Here is a 24098-nt window from a genome sequence, read left to right on the forward strand (position 1 = left end):
GATGGCAAATTTAAACTCCATCTGCAAATACATACTAAACCATCTGGCAGTGGGGAATCAAACTTGTAGGGCACAGTGCAAAACATAAAACAATACATTAAACACCTTTCACTATAAATCCAGTGTTTCCTTTGTATTCCCATATATTCCCCTTGATTTTTTTTTTCTAAACTTCAATATCTGTTACTACTTAGCAAAAGCAGTCTGCTCAGAACCTATTTGAGAGATACAGAAAAGAAGTGGTGAACAAACTCTACTACACACACAGACACACACATCTTGTAGCTAGCCATTTTTGAAAGGACTCTTTAAACAAGGCAGGAGAAAGGCTCCTCTGATCATCAGCCATATTTTAATTCTCACTAAAACCACGGTACCTCTAAGATTACTGAAAAAAAATTAGAAAATATTTTTGAACTCTGATAAGACTGTTTTCATTAACTAGTCAATTTTAAAAGGAAGAGTCCAAAGCTACAATTTTAATGAAACCCTCAAAGTTTGGCTTGAGGCAGAAAGCAAGAATGAAAAACTTCAGTAGCTCGGATCTGCCAAAACTGTAAGCTACTGATAACTAGAGATCAAAAGGAATCGAATGGGAAGTTTGCGAGCAATCTAAACATAGAAGTTGCTCTAGAATCATCACCCTGTAACATGCATAAATACATACACACTTGCAAAATAGTATCTGGCATACCTGTCTGAAACAATGCAGAGGGGCAGCTACTGTTTCAGTCTCTTTCAGATAATCATCCCAATTAAACTGCTCTGGAAGACACAAGATAAAAAAACACCATACAGACACTTTTTAAAGGGAACTTAAATTAAAAAGGAGGGGTGAGGGAAGAAAGGGTCAGAAAAACTCAACTACCTTGTAGATTTTTTTTTTTCAAGAACAGGATTACTCTCAAACAGAAACTCCAGCTTTGAAAAAACAAACAACTCTTGAAAGAGCTTTAAGAGTACTGTTAATGCATAGGGGGATCACACAATAGGCAAAATCAATATAAACCTTCCCCTGCATACAAAGATACAAGTCAGGCTTTCTAGATTCAATTTTCTGCATAAGGACCTCCCAAGCATCCTTGTACAAATCATGTTAGTGTTTCTGTATCTTAGTTCCCCTGTCAGCAGCACTTACATGATAACCTCATAAGAGTGCTGACATGATGCATGCTGAAAAAGCACAAACACATAGATTCTGTTGAAATATATGTTGAGAATACTACCCCCAGTCCACTAGAAAGGAAAAGGATTAGCACACCCTTCCAACTGCATCTTGCTTCTTTTCATCTGAAGTCTGATAAAGATTTCTCTTTGCAGGGTAAACATTATTATGGCAATGTTCAGCAACAGCATCATAGTATGCTTTCCAGTGCTGACATTGGTACTGTTTACATGCATGGGTGACTGTAGTCTGCATTTGATTTAATCAGTGTTATCAGTTTTGCACAAATGCAACAGTATGAAGTACTAACATATAAGACATAAGCAAGCATTACTTAAATTAATATAATGGGAAAAGCTAATGCTTTTGTTCTTCAATTATCTAAGTGAGCAATTTTGCTTATTTTTCTTGTTTGGGCAGCTGGCATCTTTCCGATGTTCCTGAAGAGTAAATCACCCATGAACCCCAAAATGACGCACTGATGCCACCCAGTGGCTCAGCAACGGCCATTCACACAGCCTATAGCAAAAATCCCTGGTGACAATGGAGAGACTACACTGGCTTTATACTAATCTTCCCCAAAACACCACCAGGCACAGTTAAACACACCTCTGCAACATTAAGGAGAGAGGAGACGCAAATAAATAATCTGAATATGGCAGCATTTTCCAGCACTCTCACATGGCTTCTCTGAAGGATGCACAGTGGCTCAAACAGAGTCTGCCTGCATTAGCACACCATTTAGTTGAAAGTATACAGTGCTGCAAGTAGAAGAGAACTACCCTCCTGGCCTGCCAAGACCCTTTTTGGCATAACAAACTCAAAAGTGTACAAGTGATTTGTCCCTGGCACTGCAGAGGCCATGTGGTTGTTAGCTATGTAACAAGTCAGTAAAATCTCAAAAGATGTTCATTTGGTGGTCTGGACTGTATGTAGGCCAGTAACAAAGATGTTTCCATGCAACATCTTAAAAGTCTGCTTATTTTGGAATGAAAATTTCCGTCACAAATTTATACCATTACATCATTTTTGTATTACTGACAAAAGTCAGGGTACATTAACTTAAGCGTATGTTAGGTATTTGTATTTCAGGAAGGCATGCTCAGGAAATGGCACTTCAGAGCTTTCTCCAGAAAGTAGCCTCCAAATCCATTGCTCTTTTCACTGACAGGCCAAGGACACTGCAAAAATTAACTATGATGAACTGCTATAGAAGCTTCATTAATAATAAAGTTGTTGCTTACGTTTGACTTCTGATTTAAAAATAAATATATAAAAAGTTATTTTAATCAGAGTTTACCTTAGTAAACTTTAAAGTACCAAATTCAGTAAAATTAAATGTACCAAAAAGAAAATGTTAGCTATATCCCAGCTATCTCTGATGTAAAATGATGTAAAACATGATGTAAAAGCTGTAATTATGAATCAGAGCCTCAAGATGTTAAGGGCCGTATAAAAGTAGATATTTTAGACACAGCACCTTTCACTAGGATTAACCTCCAAAATAATTACCTGTATATACCATCACTTCCCAAATGATCTCAATTTTTTTAACAGGACTGTAAATTTGGTGGCATGACCAAAAATCAGAGCAGAAATAAACAGATTTTTTTTTTTTCCAAGGGAATATTCACTAGAAAGACACATAAGGTAACATAAGCACCCAGCTGCAGATAAAGCCAAGAGGAAAACAACGTTGCCTCACTCTTTGCTTTAACTCCTGGCTATCAAAACCTCTTTCATCAAGCACAAATGACCTGAAATTTAAATTAGAACCTCTCCACCTGTGAAAATACGCTGTATTAAATTAAAACCAAGCTCTCAGAGATGGTGCTAATTATCATTTAATTACTGCACTCATAGAAACAGGAGATGAATGTATGCTTGCAACATGTAAGATGCATGTCTAGGAAGATAATCACATTGAAAAAAAAAAATCTCTGCGCAAAAAGCTTCTCTGTATTCTCAGTGTCCACAGGTAAAGAAGTAGTTGTTTTATATATATTTCTAATTCTAAAGCCTTTGAAAACATGCAACTTCTGAAAAATAGAAAACCTTAAGAAAATTAGCTCTCACTAAATGACTCGCATTTCTCTTCCCACTCAAATCCGCAGGCTGAATTAAAAGGCTTAAGAAAAACCCATTATGCAACAAGCACAACTTTATAACCCATCAGCAAAGTGAAAACTAGGGAGAAAGGAATTTTAAGGCTGAAGAACATGCCAGCATATACTGGAAGCAGGAAATATGTTATACCACAATGAAAACAAGACCTTTTGTAAACAAAACGAACTAACAAACCCCAGTTTTTATCAACACAGGACTGAGACTCTAGAACAGTGATCCAAGACAATCAGCATGGGCAAACAGCCTAATTTGAAAATGGAGGAAATAAGTTTATGCCATAGTTGCCAGCATTCCTGGCAACAACCCATGGGTCAATGACCCTTGATGCTCTCTGCAGTTCTGTATCAATACCCTATCATTTCCTGTCAAACCTGCCAATCACAAAGTAACTCAAGCTAAAAGGGACCCCAGGAGGTCTCTAGCTCAGTCTCCTGTTCCTCCAGGGTTCCATCACCCTCAATGTGTTTTTTATTTCCATCAAGGAGGAATTTTTCATGCTGCAGCCACTGTTTGTTACTTCCCATCCTTCCACTGTGCCTGTGAGGGAATCACAGAATGGTTTGAGTTGTAACAGACCTTAAAGATAACCTAGTTCCAACCCCCCTGCCATGAGTTCCAACCTTCCACTAGACAAGGTGGCTTAAAGCCCCATCCAGCCTGGCCTTGAACACTTCCAGGCATTGGGCAGCCTCAACTTTCCTGGGCAAAGCCTGGCTCTGACCCCCTGCACCCACCTGTCAGGTAACTGAAGACAGCAAGCCCATCTTCCATAAGCTTTCTCTTCTGGTTGAAGAAACCATTTTTCTGGTTTCAGTACCAGTTTTCTGCTTACATCTTCATTTCAATTCCTTCATCTATTTTGCTGGACTGCCAGCCAGCTTGCTCCAGTATAGAACAGTCTTCCTTGTACTGGGGAGCTCAGAGTCAGCTGAGACACACCTGTACAACACAGCACTGCAGAGATAGTCTCACAAATATCAAAAAGCAGCAAATCCCTTCTCTCAGCCTGCTGCCTACAGTTTTGCTGTTAGGACTCGATTTGCAGTTAAAATCTTTCGCCACAAGAGTACACTGCCGGCTCACACGCAGCTTGCTGCCTGCCAGCATTCCAGTGCTTTCCCTGCAGAAATGCTTGCCAGCCAGCCAGCTTCCCGACTGTGCTGCTGCAGGACTCGAGTCTGCCCCGAGGCATGAGGAACCCTCCATCTGCCTTTGACTCTTAACTGGGTTCCTGTCAGAACAATTCTCTAGGATGGCGATGTCCATCTGAAGAGCAGCCCTGCCTTCCAGCCCACTAGATAGTTCCCCAGTTAGATGCTGCCTACAAACTAGCTGACAGCATGCTGTCCAATCGTCCCTGTCTCTCGGTAAGGCATAAATAGCATCAGCCATACTACTGACCTCTGAGAAACGCCACTAGGTACCAGCAGATAGGTAGACCTTGTACTGTCTGGCAGTCAGTCAATTTTCCATCCACCTATCCAAACCACACCATACCAGTTTTGCTGAAAGGACACTACAGACACCCTACAGAAAGCCTTGCTAAAGTCAAGACAAACAACACCCACTACTCTCTCCTTGTTTACACGATCACTTACGACAGAAGGCAGTCAGTTACACATGGCTCACACTTGGCAAATCCATACCAGCTGTTCTAACCTCATTTTTGTCCTTAATTTGCTTGTAAATGACTTCCAGGAAGAGTTTTCTCCATAGTCTTCCTGAAGGCTGAAGTCAGGCAGGCCAGGCTGTAATTCCCCAGGTGATCCCTTCTTGTGCTTCTTGATGCTGAGCATACTCTTCATTCTCCTCCAGTAATCATGAAACTCCCCCAATCACTATGACCTCTCCAAAATGAGAAAGAAGTCTCACAGTGACATTGGTCATCTATCTCAGCACCCTTGGAGACATCCCATCTGCTCCCAGGAATAGGGGAATGCCCAGTTTGCTAAAGTGCTCACTGTCATCTTCTACTGTACATAATGCTTCAGTTTAGTTTAAGCCAAAGTTTCATAAAATTTAAATTGAAAATTTAAACTACGAGTTAAATGTCACTTCTACATAGGTAAAATTTAAGATCCTGGTTTATTTAGGTTACAATACAGTATCACCATAGCCTAAATACTGTTTAAGCAGACTGAGCACCTCGTGTCCTCTGATCTCATCCTTAGGTTCCCTTGGCACACATGTATCTGAGACTTTTGACACAGAGAGAGGAGATTTAGATAAGATATTACAAAAAAATTATTCACTGTAAGGGTGATGAGGCACTGGCACAGGCTGCCCAGAGAAGCTGTGGGTGCCCCATCCCTGGAAGTGTTCAAGGCCAGGTTGGACAGGGCTTTGAGCAACCTGGTCTGATGGAAGTTGTCCCTGCCCATTGCAGGGAGGTTGGCACTTCCAACCCAAGGGACCACTTAAGGTCCCTTCCAACCCAAACCATTCTATTACTGTATGACCACTTCAGCCTTCATCCCACAGTCCCTCTTTGTCAAAAATGAGGCCTCCTTTTAAGTTTTCTTTGCATACTCTTTCAAACATATTAGTTTAAGTGTCAGGGTATTTCATACCCTGCTTTATACCTTGAACCTCCTATATGCTGTGATCATTCCATTAGACTCTTTCTCCTCCTCCTGTTGTCTACCTACTTTAGACTGTTTTTTCACCTGTTTGTACATCTCTGTATTTTGATCCTTTTCAGCTTTTCTTATCACACATCCCCCTGGTAACTCCAGGATTTCCTGGATGCTAGCCCAGAGCATTGTAAGACATCTTTCTTCATCCAACTTCAAGAGGCTCTTTCCTCTTCCTTGCCACCAACAAGTAACAGCACAGGATTAAAAATAAATAAATAAATAAATCAGAGATCTTCCATGATCTTGAGCAAGGCACTCATCTCTAAGTGTTTGACACAGCTGAGTCTAGACTTCACAAGTAAATGCAGTGCTCAGACACTAGATTAACAGCGTAGTCTTGATTGGAAGAATACAGATGACAGAATAAGTCTCGCCTGCTTAGCACTACTTCTCCACAAAGCTTTTTCAACACCTTGCAGAAGGAAGCAGTGACGTTTTCCAGTGACTCATGAAATACAGTTATCTTATCCACAGCACTTTGCTGGGGGGGGGGGGTGGTGGTGATCTATGGGGCTCCCTCTGTTATGTCAGACAACATTATTTTAAAACGCAGACATGCTATCCGACTCCAGTTTGGCTGGAGCTCCTCTTACACTGCATAAGAGGGAAAACAAGACACAAACATGCTTCCTTTTCTGTCCCAAAGAAACAGGGAAGAATAACAAAGATGGCTACTAGGACTCCAAGAAACTGAAGAATTAAGTCTGGCAAATGTAACAGCAGAAAGCTGTACTATGGCTGGTGGTAATAAGGTATCATTTCTTACTGCCACATATTCAAGCAATGTACATGAAAATATGAAAGGTATATAAGGATGCTGCTGCCCTCTCGATGCAGCCACAAAAGATAAACTGTCAGCAATCCCATGTATATGCTGTTCCATGGCACCTGTGGAGGATGGCAGAGGCTGTCTTAGTTTGATAAGAAGCTGGATCATTTCTGGCAAGTGTGTAGTTTATTATAAAAACACATTTATTTGTGTTTCAAAATTTATTTGAAAACAATTTGCTTTAAGTAAAATTAGAATCTCAGGCAATTTAATCCAGTTAGCAATCCCAAAAACTCAAGGGTATTAAACTGAAAATCCTTTCTTTGGCATAAGCAAACACATTAAGGAAAGAGAAAATAGCTGCAGCACCAAAGTCATGAAACTGTGAAATACAGGATGAGAAGAAAAAATACCAGTAATCATCTAAGAAAATTATTGCTTACACAATATCTTTGATTATATATACAAAGAGTACTTTGTCTTGGCTAGTAAAACTATCAGGCTTAAGTCAAGCAGTTTCAAACATAATTTTCGATACCAAAACATACTTTTATAACAGAGTTAGATAAAAGCAATGGTATGTTTTTAACTACCCACCAGTAATAGCTAAAGTGATTGCAAAAAAAAGCCTCAGAATATAGTACAATCCAAATATACGTTTTTCCTTTTACAGTACTTCAACCAATAGCCTGACAGCTGCAATACCTACCACATTTTAAAGACGGGTTGTTTGCCTGCTGATTCTTTCCATCTTTCTCTTTTTTAATATTCTTTGAATCTAAAAGACAAGATTCCATTACATAATAAATGCAACATTCACATCGTAACGATGTCCAGCATAACACAGAATGTTTTCATTCAATACAGAATATCTTGTTCCAAATATTGATTTCCTTTACTCATTTCAGTGCATAATCAAAAAGGTACTTGTACTATAAACTGAATCACTGCAGTACTATTTATGACTACTTTATATGACATTATCAGAATAAATCTAGTTGCAGAAAATGGTAGTGTTAGCCTCAGAAAGAACAACCTTATCCTAATTTTTTAACAGCTTTACTCAAGCTACACACAATTTGAGATCCTCAGAATCACTGGTTATCTTTTTAAATCTTACCTAGACCACCATGTACTGAAAACCAAGAAAAAACAAACTCACCCTAAAAGCATATTTCCAAGTTAAAGATTGCATTCTATATTTAAATTCTTGAATATTCACATGCAAGCAGTTATCTCAGTGCACACATCAGTTATTAAAAAATAATTCATAAGAATCTACCTTCTCTATCACTCATCTCTGACACATACAGCAAGGAGTCTGCAATATTTCATTCCGGGGGGATTTAAGTATGTATGAGAGACCCAGGGAACTGGGAAGGTACAAAGGAGAAGACTGAGGCAGCTCCACTCATTCCTTTCAGTCTTTAAAATACTGGTTTGATGACCTGCTTTGGACACTCATAGACTCAAGCGCAATTCAAATACAACACTGAGTTGGCAACCAAAGTGCAAGTACATTTTCAGATCTAAAAAGTTGATCAAGCTCTGTGTAGCAGAATAACTGGCTTGGTTTGTAAACACCTCAGCACTATGAATGGGACCGCTTGTCTGGGAAAGCACATGCCTTAGCTCACGCCTTGGGCCATCCTAGTTAGCCCAAACTAACAGGTGAAGAGATGACTCACTTGAGACTCTGTTGGTAGCGATTCTTGTATTCATTCACACTTATGTCTTTCACTATTGACTGGTATGTGAAATAAAAAACACTTCTAACGTAGAATAAGTAGCATTTGGTGACCAGAAACACATGAGATCCAGGTTGTTCTGCAGCAAATATTAAGCCCTAATAGTGTTCCCAAAGAAAAATCCTTAAGTAGGTCAACTTTAGATGGACCTGCTGAAATGCTTCTGGATGAGGCCCACAGAGTTCTAACCCCAGTACTTCATCAGGAAGGGTGTTAAGCCACACAAGTGGACACCCTATGTCCCGACAACAAATAACAGTGGGAATCTGAATGGGGCTAGCGTTATAGATAGTTCAGAAAAAATTACTAGACACAAAGCTAACATTCCCTTCCAACCCTAATGATTCTGTGATCCACCTCCTCCCTTCTACAGACCAAAATACATTTCATCCAGCCTCTTCAGGATGAACTGAATCCAGCTAGTTTTCTACTGGTGGTGGCAGTCTCTACCAGCAGAGCCTTTTGCCATGTTCTTCAAGCAAAATTAGTCAGGTTTTCCCCAAAACTATCATAAGACTATTGCAGACATCAGACTGACAGCTTACAGAATGGATAACTTCCAATTGGCTTATTTCCGAAAAGGAAATCCAACAGAGTCCCACATAAGAGACTTACTGAAGAAAAGAATTAATAACTGCTTCCTGTGAACACCCAAAGCTTGAAAGGGTACAGTCATGAAAGAGTATCTACCCAACAGTGCCAGATTTCAAACAACATGACAGCCTTTCGTGGTGAGAGACATCAAGAACAGGTGAAGGAATGAAAAACCACAGCCTGGACACCAGATGAGTTTCACTGACAACCACCACCCAAATTATTTATTTCATTTGCCACTTAGGTTTAGTGCCTACCTCACAAATATCACAGCTAATACAAATGCTGAAATGGAACACTTGGCAACACATTTTTCTTATCATCAGCCATTATAAAACTACAAGAATAAGAAGAGGTAATGACATTAATTAATGAGAAGAAATGGATTCCTCACTAGCACTTTAAACATCTGTTTCATTTGAGGTGGAGGTATCTTCATTCATAATAAGCCCAAAGCATCATTAATATCACTTGGTTTTGATGGCCAGAAATCAGAAATTTACATTATAAAACACCAAGGTAAAACTCACCTAGCACATGCAGAAGCATCCAAAAGTAAGTCTGAATAAAACTAAGATCAAAAAGATCACTGAAAACAAAGCTAAGACATGGAAGACTATTGAATCACTGGGCTTAGGAAGATGACTCCCTCAGCATATGACCCTCAGCTTGGTCAAACTTTGAGGTCAAACTTCAAAAATTACGTTATGAACGAAGGAAATGCATCTGCAGGTACAAAGGGTATTTTCTTTTCATCTCCTTCACCTAGCCACAGTGAAACCTGAGAAATGGACTTGAAGATAGGCACTTTATTCATACACTGGAGACAGAACAAACATCAGTTTTAGAGTCTTGAAGCTCATGGTGACATAAAAAAAGGTCATTATATATTTTCCTCTATTCATAAAGTTCATTTTCAAAGAGACAAGCTTCAGTCTAGTTTCCAATATAAAACACAGTATATGTGTTAGACCATTTTGTCAAAGCACAAACAAAAATGAAATACTGCTGCTGTGGGCTTCATCACATGCTACTTGGCTCAGACGAAAGAACAGTATCCCATTTTCAAAGAAAGTTAAAAAAAAAGTTATACATACAAGTATATAGAATTTTTACATTCACTATGTAAATATATATACATTTAGCCTATAATACTAATACAAGCTAAATACTTATTTTCAAAACCCCATGAAAGATTATTTTCTTTTAGGTAGTGATATTAGAATACAGCATATACTAAAATTACAAAAGTAGCATGTTCTATAGTTCACCAACTACCTGTTTTTCTGTGGTGCACTTCATAAACTAAAGCTGTAAATACAAAACATAGTGAGAGATCATTTAAAACAGTGTTTTCTGCTTCCCAATTCAAAACTTCATGTGTTTACATTACTCCCACCCTATCTGTAACCACAGAATTCTGCTGATAAGATTACTCAGCAGAAGACAGGCAGAACCACATCTATCATGCAAGAAATTAGAGACGAGGAAGAAAAGAAAAAAGCTATCTTAACTGAGTTTGAATGCAAAAAAAAAAAAAATGCTCTTTTAGTATATAAGGTCTGGTAAAGATAATCCTGGTGACCAATGTATAGTTCCTCTTATAAACTCCCATGTTGAACTCCAGCTTCTCATCTGAGATGCTTTAAAAATCCACAACACTTCTTTCTGGGAAAAATTAACCTTTCAACAAGCAAGATGACATCTTCTGACAGCATTAGTTTTTACCAGAGGATGGTGTACTACATGAAGAAGCATATATGTGTTATCTTCTAAGACTTGCTATTTGCTTGCTGTCCAACGTAGGCAAAAAGCAGTTTACTGTCATGCTTCTGAGATTTTCACAGCTATTTCTTAGCCACCTTAAAATCTTCAACTCTGATGGATGTTCAAAGCATGGCAGGAGACCACTTTTCTCAAAGAAACCCCTCGTCTCTTCCTGAAGGATGTGAAATGCTTTGGGGTGACTGAGACATTTGCTCTTTCATGCCACATAGCTACCCACCATCAGATGAAATTTACTAAGACTTACCACTGCTCAGGAGGAGGCCTTCTTCACTCCCTTCCACCCAGGGTTGTGAGCTAAACCTACCCTTTGCTAAGCCTCAGTGCACACAGTTGAAGATATATAGACCAAGTTAATAAGAAATGTCTCCTTTCCCTTCTTTTTGCACTTCCTTAGTGGGTTTCTTATCTTATCTGCCCGGAACAGTGTCTCTTTTAGTGTATTTAGACAACAGCCATACAGAAAACCTACAAGAGAAGGGGACAGACTTCCTCCATAAACTCTTGGTGCAACAATTAAACAGATAACTCCTGCCATTACAGAAAATCTATTATAACAAAAGCAATTATTTACCAAGGGAGCATGCAAGCACATAAAGCAGCTTGGGCTGAAGATGGAAAGCTCAAGAAAAATACAAGTGTTAGCAGCCTTTTCTGGGGGAGGACTAACCGTCTGAAAGCTTTGAAAAGCAGCAGCAACCTGGTTTCAGTGTGTCTTTTTTCACATTCTCTTTGTTTCACTAACCCAAACACCCTTGTTTTTTCTTAAGCTTCACTCTTTATTTTAGCAGTTATTTCATGATTAACTTTGGCAGACCTGACACTGCAGAAATCACACCTTTGTAATACGCTGTGCATTCATGGAGAAATTTCTTTAAAAATGCACATTTTGTCTTTAAGAGACAGCTGCTAATGCCATTCATGGTGGTAAAATGTTATTCCTTTTACTACTAAGTTATTGTCTTACTGAATTATATGCAACTACAGAATGAAACACTACATTTTATTTAATATCACACCCAGACACATTCTTCAATTTTAAAGTAGTATAATGGCTTCAAAGATGTCACAGGAAAAAAAATGCTTTGGTTGGACTTGTAAAACTCCACGATAAGCCAAATTTAGCATATTTACTCTAAAACAATATGAAGTTTGAACTTAACCTGTATTCAGTACATATCATAAACTGTCTTCTTTATTCTAACAGTATAGTAATATTCAAGTAATATCCCACCCACCTTTAAAATGAGAATTCAGCAGGTTCCTCATTTTCCTTCCTCTTGGAAAAAAGCTACCAAGCCTTACCTTTAGCTGCTGTTCTCCCCATGGTAACACTTCTGTGATCTCCCCTCTCACAATAAAAAGGCTGAAGTTGAAAGACCAGTTAATTCTTCCTTTCAGCACAACAGTTTCCTGTGGAGTAGTAATACAACAAGTTAGGGGGGAGGTTGTTGTTGGGGTTTGGGTTTTTTTTTTTTTTTGAAAGGAGGATTTTATTTTTGTATTGGTGTATAATTATCTTGCTGGTACTAAGTTGCAAATGTTTAACAAACTATGTGTAGAACAGCATGTAAACAATGGACATAGCAAACTAGCAAGGGTACAGAACCCAAACTTTTATTTCATTGTTTTAGACCATTCATTGTATAATAATTTGCATTTTCCTGTGGATTTCTAATACAAAGATACAAAGCATGCTTTATCCCTTTCTTCACCAACAAACATTACTTGAAAAATGAGTGAAAGACTTCTATATACAACCCACTCATCCTGCCTCACTTGTTAAACAATTATCAACTTAAACACCTTTAGGTAAAACACAGAGTCTTGCACAACTATGGTAAAAGTGGGAACAAAACACTGATGTAAGAGATCTACACAAAAGCCCAAGTGCTCACTGATACCCCTGCCCACTATGACTTGTAATAGAGCAGAAAGAACCTGGTAGGGAAACGGTTACTGCAGATGAAAGTAGCAAGCCACATTACTGTAATGTTTAGAAACTAGAAGGGCCAGATTAAACTATTGCAAAAGAGCAAAACCAACCTTTAATTTTGTGTGTGTGCACGTCATTACTGTGATTAGTTTGTAATGTACATTACATTACAAACTCCAGCACCTAGTTTTTGAACTCTGTGTTCAAGTCCCATGGCTAAAGCTAATTAAATATGGCTTTAAAAATGCCATTGACTGAAGAATTCATTTTTTGTGTGTGTGAACATGGTAGACCATTATTAGAAATATTCTCAAGATTGAGACTTGAAAGCAGTTATAAATAAAACTGAATCCTACCATAAAATAAGCAGGTTTTGCTACACAATCTCATTCATAGCATAAGTGGTCATCAGGATTAAGACCAGAAATCCTTTTAAGCCACAAGATAGATTTGAAATACTTGATACTTTCATAAACTCCCCCAAAAATTCAAAGCTTTTCCACTGCAAGTAATAAATCGTGAAAGGTGATGCAGAGTCAAAGTAACTGTTTTTACAGATTACTTTAAAAGAGTGCATGGTTTTTATCTTTTTGTTCCAAGTACCAGATTGCACTTGGTGCAGTAATAAAGATTCCAGCCCCGCAGTGATAGTCATCAAGTTTAGCACAACCGGAGCGTCTGTCAGAACATAAAAAGGATTCCAGCTTTTCATTAGCTTGTATTGTACCAGATAGGCCGTTTTACAGCATGCCCACCAGCCTGTTAAAAATATAAGATAACTGAAAGTTTTGAAAGTGCTGCCTGAAATGCGGCAAATCCAACTGCAGAAATAAAATACACCACTGTTTCAGAGAGGTGCTACTTAAAACCCAGTTACACCTAAGTATTCAATTTAAAGCTGCTATTAAATTAGCTTGTAGATAGCGCTGTTTATCACAGAAAACATTCAAGAACAGTATTTCTGAGCCTCTGTTTAACAACTGCTCATGCTGCTGAATTAGAGCAAAATGAAAACCAGTTACCTCCAACACAGAGCAGGGTCAGTCTGAAACAAAGCATAACCTCTTTTGCAAGGGAAGACCTAGAACATCTTTCCATCACCTCACATAATTAAGCAGCAAACCATAAGGAAGGCAGTTACGTCCTTTGCTAACCAAGACAGAGATCTCTTACGCTGCACTCACCATCACCAGCCTTGCTCAACTCACAGTACACCCACCATAGGAGAGAACTGCCAGCAAATACAAGAGAGAAACTTCCAGGGAGTTTGGGCAAAATTACGTAGCAAGGACAGAACTTGTGGCACTCTTGTATGTGCACCTCGGCAAGCAAGCTGAATGATACAGAAAGCTGGGGTTAAGAAATTAATCTAGCAGCTTCTAGAAACTTTCTAGAAATGAAAGGGAAAAAGCGCAAGAAAACCAGGTCAGGAATATACCAGCAAATAAATGTGATGCAAGGCTGAAGCATTATGGCATTAGGGTGTGCAAAGCAGCAGAATGAAAATCGAAGTTACAGGGATCAAGTTAAGCATAGTGATCATCAGAAAATGGTCAAACACCAAAAAGACATGAACCTAGGATAACACAGCATTCATCATCAAAACATCTCCAATTTAAAGAGTAGTGGAGGATCTCCACACTCATGAAGTGTATTATTTACACAATTTACATCTCAATTCATCCTGTAAACTGAGGTGTTTTTTTTATCTCCGATTAGCATCCCTTACATCAGTTACTTTTCAAAAAAATCAAGATAGAAAGCATTCATCTGCCCTTAATCCCTCACTGAAGTTTTTATTGTTAATCCCCAAATCACTTCCACTAGCCACCTCCCACTGTGCAAGCCCTTTGTCAGAAAGCAGTATATTAGTAGACAAGCTGATGCTTTCACCTTCTCCTCGTTGCTACTGCATAATGCTAGGTGTCAGACAACAGGATGGAAAACATTTTTCCTCTCTAACTTTGCTCTTCTGATTTTGAAAGAATTACTCAAAGGACATGCATGGCTGCATTTCAGAGAAGCTAGTGTTCCAGAGATGTCAAAAACATTCTCTGTTTTGCCTGCAAGATCTCTCCATTATCCTTCTCACTGTAAGACAGGCACTCAAGTAATCTGAAAGTCCTCAAAAAAATCATGCCTATTTAAGACTTCCCAGTTTATAGCACGCCTGCTCATAAAAAATACAAAGCACAGAATTACAGAGATAAACACAACATTTTTAAAAAGCCTAAGTGACCAGCAGATTGTTGGTTTAGTCCCCATCAAAAAGATTAAAGGTTTTTCCGTCAATGACTGTATCTCATTCTTGGAGGTAAAAGAGAGACACTAATTTCAGAGACAGTTAGCTTTTTGACTCTACTGGTGGTATAAGTGCAATAACTCAGACCTCATCACTGCCATCCTCCAGGGATGAAGGGACAGCTGTCAATGTGCAGCCCCCACTGGATAAGGACTGAGGCTATTCTTTTACATAGATACACAACACAGAAGAGAATCCAACAAAACATCCACTCTGAAACACAGATTAAGTTCTCCTTAATCTTAGCTTGAAATACAGGCAGACATTTTTCAGGCTCAGTCTGAACAAGAAGTTTTAGTTGCCCCTCTCTTCTGCCTTTTTTTTTTTCTTTTACAAATGTTTCCAGATCAAATTTCCATACACAAGGAGGGGAAAGGGGAAACACACAGTTTGAACAGCAAAATCAGCCAGAGACAGAGAACAGGCACAACGTAAGCAAAAAAAATTATTCTCCCCAAACTCTTTTGTACGTACAAGTACTACATTTGCTTTCACCACCAGCATTCACATGCTGTCAGCTTTAGAAACACAAGAGGCACCATTTACAACCACTGGCTAGTATCATCATGCTCCCATTGCTGTAACTGCTCCTCACCTCATTCTTGCTATTTGTTACGGCCAATACATCAGAGTATTTCCTCAAGAAAAGGACCTGCACAGCCTCCTCCATGGACCAAAACACAGACCAGCAGCTGCAGATCCCTCTCCAGCTTCCACACACAGGTAACATGTACCTAACAGGCACCAGTCACTTCTCGAACACATGTGACTTGACTGCACTCCTTGAAAGTTATCCTTCATGAGTCTGGAATACATTTTTTTAAACCTAATCATCTACTGACCAGTTATCTCTTGAATAAAAACCCTACTTCATACCATTTTCACAATTCCCTAAGGAGGTTTAAAGAGGCAAATAAAGAGAGTAAGACTCAAAAGGAGTATTTCTATAACATGCAATACTTTCAAATTTCCAGTACTTGAAAATTTACTTTCCAGCAAATTATCCAATGTGTAGACTCACTGAGTACACTTCAAAACACAACAGCATGTACTTCCTCATTTCTGTAATAAAAATAATTGGCACCTTTTAGAGCATACTGTGGCATCATCATAGAAAAGGAAGATCTCAAAGACTAAAAGAAAAAAAACTTACACAAATGTATCAGAAGCTTATAAAATGTAACACAAGCTATATAGTTCTTTCAAGGAAAGCAAATTAAACTTTCATGTTTTCATAAAGCAGAACTTGCAATGAACTGATGTATCTGAACAGACCTAAGAGAGACAGGCTTTTGTCAAATTTACAGGCTCTCAAAAGAATAACTATTAGCTAGCTATATGTATTATTACAACAACTAAGTTGAAGTATTTCTTAAGTTGTTAAAGGAAGAAAGTGGGTACTTGGTGCTTTACAAGTATCATTTTATAATGTCACTTGCCTTAACATCAAGAAGAGAGTTTCTACACTTGCAAAATTCCTCAGAAAGTCACCAGTAGTGTACTGCTCACTATTTACAAAGTGATTAGCATAAACAAACTTTTAAGATGTCAGCAGTAAAATATTGCCTGTAACTGTTCAGCCCTCTCTCCAGGTAAGTTTATGATCTACTTTAGAATACGAGCAACTGTAATTACAGTAAGTCATACATTTCAAGACTACAAAAGCCTCTCTAAACTCTGAAACCATACTAAGTGTATTATTCAGTACAGAGCAAGGCACTGTGTATTTTAAAAAGCAACGCAAATAGGTTTTAGACCAAAGATGCATCCCAAAAATTCCTGAAACAAGAAATACTTATAAATGAGAAGAGAGGAAAAGTAAAGCCTCCAAACTAAACAGCATAGCTTTTAGTGTGTATCAACACACAACAGAAACAATTTATGTCATGTAGATTCAACAATTACAGATTTCACAGTAACTTTACAAATTAAAGTTTAAAGCTGCTCTATGGCTACCAGTGGAAAATAAGAATAGCTTTTCTCTTTCCCTCTCTCCCCATCCTGCTTTAAAAGTCAGAAGATGCAGGGTTGTAAAACCTGAAAAAGGAAATGGTATGTGTGAAGTCAGCAGTTCAGCAAAGCGGCTGACCAGCCATTAACAGCTTTAAATATTCTTAAAATGCCAGTCTTCCCACATGAAGGGGTATTTTAATGTTATAGTCAAATAAATCAAAAATACAGCTCACAAAGCTTATATTTCTATTTTAAGTTAAACTGCCCATTTTAAGTAGTTTACTAGTACTTATTTACAGTAGCACAAGAGTTTGACAAATTGCTTAAACATTTTGGTGAATTGAGCTCACTGAAACCTCTGTGCTGTTTTCCACTTCCCCGTTCAAGCCTGGAGTACTGTTCCTGAAAACATTCATCATCATTATTCAGCATGGCTTTGTTCAAGCTGCCTTATCTCAAATTTCGTTCATAAAGCAAACAAATTTATGCACAAAAAAACACAACAATTTTGTATCATTAGCACTAACTAAGAGCTACATACCTGCATGAAATTCTCTCTACACCCCAAAACATATCCTCTGCCTTCAGCTCAGCCTCCCCTGACAGAGAAGAGAGCTCTCAAATTATTTGTTCTGTGAGGCACCAAGCATACTTCTAGCACAGTGTAAATACAGCAGGTAAGGGAGAAAAAAAAAATGCTGTTGCAAACATAGTAAGAGATTCCCAGGTGCTAGAGATCCCTATAGAGCTTTTCTGCGCTTGTCTTTGGAGAACAAGCAATTGCACTGGCTTTAAAAGCGGCAGTCAGAGAGAGTATATGTACATAAGTGGACAAGGGGGAGGAAGACAAGCAGAGGAGGGATGGTGGAAAAGGGATTTTACAACCTCTTAGGCAATTCTGCCTTCCTCCCATCTACATTGCCTCCAAACTTAAAAAGGGCTGTGGAAGCTCAGTTCAGATATTATCTAGAAGATGTCTACCCACATACTATGCAGCTGGCAAGCCCACCTCTGTGGTCCAGATTCTTTATTCATCCAACAGATTATCTAGAGAAACACCTTTAGTCTGGTGCAGAAATCTATGAACATCAAATAGCATGCACAATTTCTTCTTCTCTTTTTTTTCATTGAAGGCATGGAGAACAGCCTTTGGACGTTCCTGCACAGGATCAGTCTGTTGCCAGCACCCCAGTGGAGTTAGCTTGTTTCAGAGCAACACACTTGCCTCCCTTTGCTCATTCTCAATGCCAGCAGCAACATACTTCTGCTACCATCCTCTTCCAGTGCTTAAAGTATCTGTTTCTCTCTCCCTACTTGAGAATCTAAACAACATAATGCTAGCTGGGACTCCTGCCACTCTACACTAACAAAGACAGAACCCTCCTCACCACATCTGCTGCTGAAATGCTCAGTGGTGTACCCTGGCTTATGTAATGGGACAACTACATTGGTCCCACATCCTGATGTCTAGTAAGGGCACAAAACCAAACCAACCAGAACCAAATAAACCTTGAAGCAATTTCCCGGTAACTCCCCCTTCCAAAGGTGGTTTCTAAAGGGAAAACCCCAAAGAGCTGCTTGCAGTCTCCAGGCTGACCCACATTCCTGCCCTAGGCTCACCTGTGCTGCAGGTACCAATGGCTGTGCTGTTTCCCCAGCTTCTTATTTCTCAAACTAAAAAAGGAAATCCTTCTTTAATCCCCTCACACAAAGGAGGGAATTCATCCTGCATGCAGATGCCACCAAAAACATCTGTCCATTTGGACAAACATTCCTAAGCAACATTCAGTGCTGCTGAACATTTCTGCAGCTAACAAAGGGCTGACAGGTCAGAAGACAACTCCTAAGTGCTCAAGGGACTTGACTGCTGCCAATACTCAGCTGCAGTATTTATTTGTAGTATCTTCCATCTTCAAAAATGGAAGAAGATGAAAGACCCAAAGCATCAGTAACATCCACAGCAAATCCATCTCTTTTTTTACCACTTAGCAGGACAACATTTCTGATTATTAATTAAAAAAGCAGGCTATAAGAAGGCAACCTCCTCCACCTCTTCCTCAGCATGGCTGCACAGCTTTCACTGGTTGCATGCAGCTCCAGCCCAGGACAGAGGCAGAGCATCTCCCTTTCTTTCTGGAGATCTCCCCTCACTCCATCACGCAGCGCTCACACCACTGAGCACTGGAGAATATTCAGACAAGGACCTATGTAGGTCCTTCCTACAACAATCTGGAAAAAGAAGATACACACAACATACAAAGTTTTTCCACTAATTACAACACTGTTTATTTTGTTATTAAACCCAGTACAAGTCTTCCGAACTTTCCAGAAAAGCACTATCTGCCTCTTTATAACACCCCAGTGCAGGGTACACATACAAGAGATACGGTATGAGAAGTGCCATCAAACATGCTAGAGCCCTTTTAATCTCTGAGCCCCTGACAGATGATAGTGACAATAAGGAGTTTCACCAAATTTAGCAGCTCTGATACCCTTTCACATTCCTTCATGTATAAGACTCACTTTTACAAACTCTGCTTTCTAATGGGCTTTTAAAAGTGCCCCAAGAATGGCACTCCTTGCACTGAACCTTCCTGCATTAATCTCTGATGGATTCCATACAGTACATAAATAACGGTTCATGCTTCATTTTAGGTATGCACCTCATTAAAATGGTGCTACCCTCTTGTAAGTTTTATAAACTTCAGATGCTCCCTAAGCTAATGTATGCTAGAGATGATGAAAGGCTCAACCTGGTCTTTGCCCTGCACTAAAAGGGATATCATATTACCTTGAGAAGACAACAGATTTCCATCAAAGAAGTTCATCCCTTTCATGAAAGGCTGAATTCCCTTGATATCTTAAATAGAATTTGACCTGATTTGTGACCACCTAGAGTCAAATTATTTAAGCAGGACATCTACCTTTAATGCAATGTCTTGCTTAGTTTTAGATGACAACATACAAATGGGGAGCTGTGCAGAAAATATATCGTTTAAGGGTAAAGAAATACCAAACCACCATTCATACTTAAGCTGCACAGAGCATTATGCTAACAAATCAATAAAAGAAAAAGTACTTTAGGATTATTTTGGACATAAGCTATCTAGACAGCAGCTTCCCTGGGGAGCAGAAGGGTTACCTCCCTGCTGAAACAAATGGAAGAGCATTAACATTCTGTTAAAGGTTTCAGTATTTCAGAAAGGCTTTGATATTAGACTAAGTAATTCAGAAAGGCACAAAGAAAGCACATGGAAAACCCACAATAAGCACACACTTAGTACTGGAGCAATTTGAGGCAACATGATCAATCACTACTCAAAAGCAGGCACCTTTATTGAAGTCCAGAACTACGAATGAGTCTTGAACCTACACTGCTAAAAGAGACACATAACTTGCCATTGCAAAGAAGTGTATACTTCTTCAATTTCATTAGGTCTAATATAAGACAACACTGGGGGTTTGGTACTATTCCAAGGGAACAGAAACTAAACTCATTACTTTTTGTGACAGGGATCTTGGGAGGAGAGTCGCTAAGAGCAGGAAACAGTACACTCCCTCTGCCACAAATGGTCCAGTTGTATGTACCTGTGCCAAATGCCTACTGCATACAAGATAAATTACCAGAGCAAGCCTGAATAAAAGAGATAAGGCAGCTTGTAAAGACAGTTGCTACCTTCTGAAAGGCTGTCATGCAGCTCTGACTCTCCTATATCGTTGCTGACCAAGCGAAAACACTACAAGGAAGGAATACGAGCGCCTCTTAGGGTCATCACCACCATTTATGCATTGGTTACTCTTTGTCTATATACCTGCTACAGATAAAAGGGGAGTCTGCTCAGTGTTGGATAAGCTACTTGAAGCCAGCCATCCACTCCTGCAAGCTCCCCCTGCCCATCCCAAAAGACAATAGGCAGATATGCTCAAAGAAATCAGACATGCGATGCAAATTTTGGGCAATGTGCAGAGTTTACACACACAACCACACGCGGTCTGAGCCGACCGCTCACCAAATCCTCTCTCACTGCTTCCACGAGCAACAGGCAGCGCTGCTGCAGGGGTGAGAAGTCGTAGGAGCTGGGCACACACCCTCAGGGCTCATTGCCTGTGCAGGCCAAGTCAGCTAGCAAGTGAAAGAAGGTACAATGGTATTCACACAGAAATATACTCTTAAAATAAACAATTCCCTTAAGGACTTCACTGTTTCACTTCTTATAGGCTTTACCTCAAGCAAATGAATCATCTCTCCACTTAGAGATGGAAAGTAAAACTGTTCACACGTGCACCTCACCATTATCACTTTGCTACAATGCGAGAACAATCTTAACCGCATATAACTAATATTAAAGCTTCCTACAACTACATCATGTTATCACCAAATTATAGGACACTTGGACCTTAAAAGGAGTCTCCACAGAAGCTGTACAAATTGTACTGAAAAAAACACTTCAATACACCAAAACACAAATCACAGTGAAAAAAAAAAAAAATAGAATCATATAGCAAATCATATCAGAATATTAACAGATTATTAACTTCAAATTACATTGAGCCAAACTGCAAATCAGAAGTATTTGCAAAAATACCAGGGCTACCACATGTAATGAAAACACCTGTAACATTCAAGTACAAATAATTTTCTATTTAACATTTCCATTGTTTTATATTTACAAATTGCTCTATTAAGCCTCAACAACTTTTAACAGATTTTCTAGCTCTTTCCACAGGCTAGAAAACTCTCGGACTTCTGGGCTATTTATGTTTCATGTCTTACACTTTGAAGAACACAAAGGTTATTGTCTTTTCATTAAGATTTTAATCTCTGGAAGAAGCAATCAGCACTGAGGCTGGGTGCCTAAGGCTATTTCTTTCAAATGGGAATGAAGAGAACTCTAAATGCCCTGCAGATGCGGAGGTCAAGAAGTTGGTTAACAACCTCCCTTGCGTAGGCTCCTGGAAGCAGTGTCCTGGTCTCTACCTGTAATTCGTTCTATATTTAGAAAATACAATAGATTGTCAATGACAAATGTTATTTCCTGTTAGCGATGCTATTTAGTTCCAAGGGATAGTTACTGAGGACTTGATTTCTCCCCGTACATCCACTCCATTATGGATTGACTGCAACAGGAATGGGAGTAAACAAGGCTCACTCACGCTCTGAAAAGCTACTGTCGTATCTACTGTCTATGTTTTTTGTTCTACTCTCTAAGCCGGGCTACATTAGTTAGAATATATATGAGGCACATGTAAGATTTATACTATTAGAACTCACTAATATAACAGTATTTCACCTCTTCATTAAACTTTTAAGGCTTTAAAATTATTTCTAGCTATCTCCTACAGCCTAATTAATCAGGTGAAAATCAAAAGTAACTGTTTCGGGTAAAGGCTTCAGCTTTAACTGCAGTAAGCAACTAGTTAAAGATGTTTAAAAACGCTTAAAGCATCTCTCCTAAAGAATAACTGAGCACAAAATTTAACTTGAATATTATTAAATATTAATTTAACTACTAAAGCACTGCAATCTCCTTCACAGTTTGTCCCAGCCGCTACAGACAACGCTGATGCACAATACAGTCAGAACAGAACTTTTCGTACTGTAACAACTTTCTCTGGGCCATCCCACATTAATGGAAAACAACGATCCCCATGCAAGACACCCACTTTAATTCAGCAATCAACGCATGCCACACGCACCGTTCAACTGTTCAAGAACCAGGAGCGGTGCCGCCGCACGCTGTCAGCCAACCAGTGCCCCCCCCCCCCCACTGCCACTGACTGGCCCCCTTCGGCCGCGCAGTCTCCGGCCCCTACCCAACACAAGTGCTCGCTCCCAGTCACGTAAGTCCTAACGCGCATCCACTTTTATGCGTTAACGACCGCTCCCCAGGACCGCGCCACCCTCGGCGCTGGCCGGGGAGGAGCGGGGCAGGAGCAGCCCCAGCCAAGAGGGCGCGGAGCCGCCGCCGCCGAGTTGGGAGGGGGGGCCGCTTCGGCCAGGAGAGGCGTGTCCTCCTGGCGCTGCTGTCAAACGCCGCCGGCCCCGCCGCTCCGGCGGGCGGCAGGCACTGACGCTCCCCGGGATCTCCCGTGCTGCACTCACCCGTCGGGGCTCCTGCTGCCTGGCAGCCGCGACCACCCCGTACACACAGACACAAAGTCCCTCCGAAAAGGAGCTCTGTTGGTGCAGGGAAGGAGAGCCGCCCCGCTCCTCTCGCCCAGGGAACGGATCCCGCTGCCCGCTCTTGCAGCTGCGCCCCTGACCCAGCCATCAACGGTTTTTCACCGCCGCGCCGGGCGCTCAGCCCGCCCAGGAGGGGAGCGGGCAGCTCCGGGAGGCCGGGATGCAATGTCTAAGCATGGGGCAGCCCTGTCCTGACCCGCTGCCGCCTTCACCGAGGCGGGGCTGGCGAGGGGTGGCAAGTGGAGGCACCACAGAGAGGAATGCGGGGGACAGGAACGAGGGAACTGGGCCGCTATTTTCCTTTCCCCACGGCGCCCGGCGCGGCTTCGGCGGGCGGAGGTCACGGTGGGCGCCCAGGGAAGGAACACGACCCCCGCCTCAACTCCCTTTACTCTCCCGCTCCTCCCTGCCTCCCTCTCTCTTGCCGCCCGCCACTGCAGGAGGGCCGCCGCCACTCACCGAGCGGGCGGGAAGCGGGTCCGTTCAGGCTCACGCGCCTGTCAAGCAGCTCCTGCCGTCGCCCGCCTCACGCCGCCGCCATGTTCCGGGGGCACCGCGCATGCCCGGCAGCTGCACCGGGGGCGCGGGCCTCCCTCCTGCCGACCACCTTCCGCCCGCAGCGGAGGAAGGCGGCAGCGGAGCCGAGGGCGGCTGGGGCTGTGCAGCCTACGCCGGGAGCAGCGCGCTTCGCGGGGGTCGGGGCTGCCGGCATGCTTGCACTTTCGCCCCTACCTGCGGGGGGCGGCCTTGCTTGAGCCGGCACTGTACGAGTCGAGCCGCCCCGTCCGGGGGGCCGTGAGGCAGCGCCGAGCGCAGCGCGTCCGGCGGCTCAGCGGCCATTCGCGTCTGCAGTCCTCCCACGTTCAGACCCGATACCGGACCCTCGTGGAGCTGGGGGG

The 24098-nt window shown here is 40.9% G+C and overlaps 1 protein-coding gene across 1 annotated transcript in view; it reads right to left on the bottom strand.

Moving 5' to 3' along the window:
* Nucleotides 1-22957, bottom strand: part of SCML2 (Scm polycomb group protein like 2) — a 70155-nt gene extending 47198 nt beyond the window's left edge. Inside the window, 6 exon segments of the mRNA XM_057419484.1 lie at nucleotides 695-765; nucleotides 5959-5979; nucleotides 5982-6101; nucleotides 7407-7475; nucleotides 12130-12237; nucleotides 22830-22957. Of these exon segments, the coding sequence (XP_057275467.1) occupies nucleotides 695-765; nucleotides 5959-5979; nucleotides 5982-6101; nucleotides 7407-7475; nucleotides 12130-12151 (303 nt within the window). The 5' untranslated portion in view covers nucleotides 12152-12237; nucleotides 22830-22957.
* Nucleotides 22958-24098: the final 1141 nt, after the last annotated feature.

Source organism: Pezoporus wallicus, unplaced genomic scaffold, assembly GCF_028554395.1.
Source record: "Pezoporus wallicus isolate ANWC-B61680 ecotype Strahan unplaced genomic scaffold, APGP_CSIRO_Pwel_v1 contig_5767, whole genome shotgun sequence".
NCBI lineage: Eukaryota > Metazoa > Chordata > Aves > Psittaciformes > Psittacidae > Pezoporus > Pezoporus wallicus.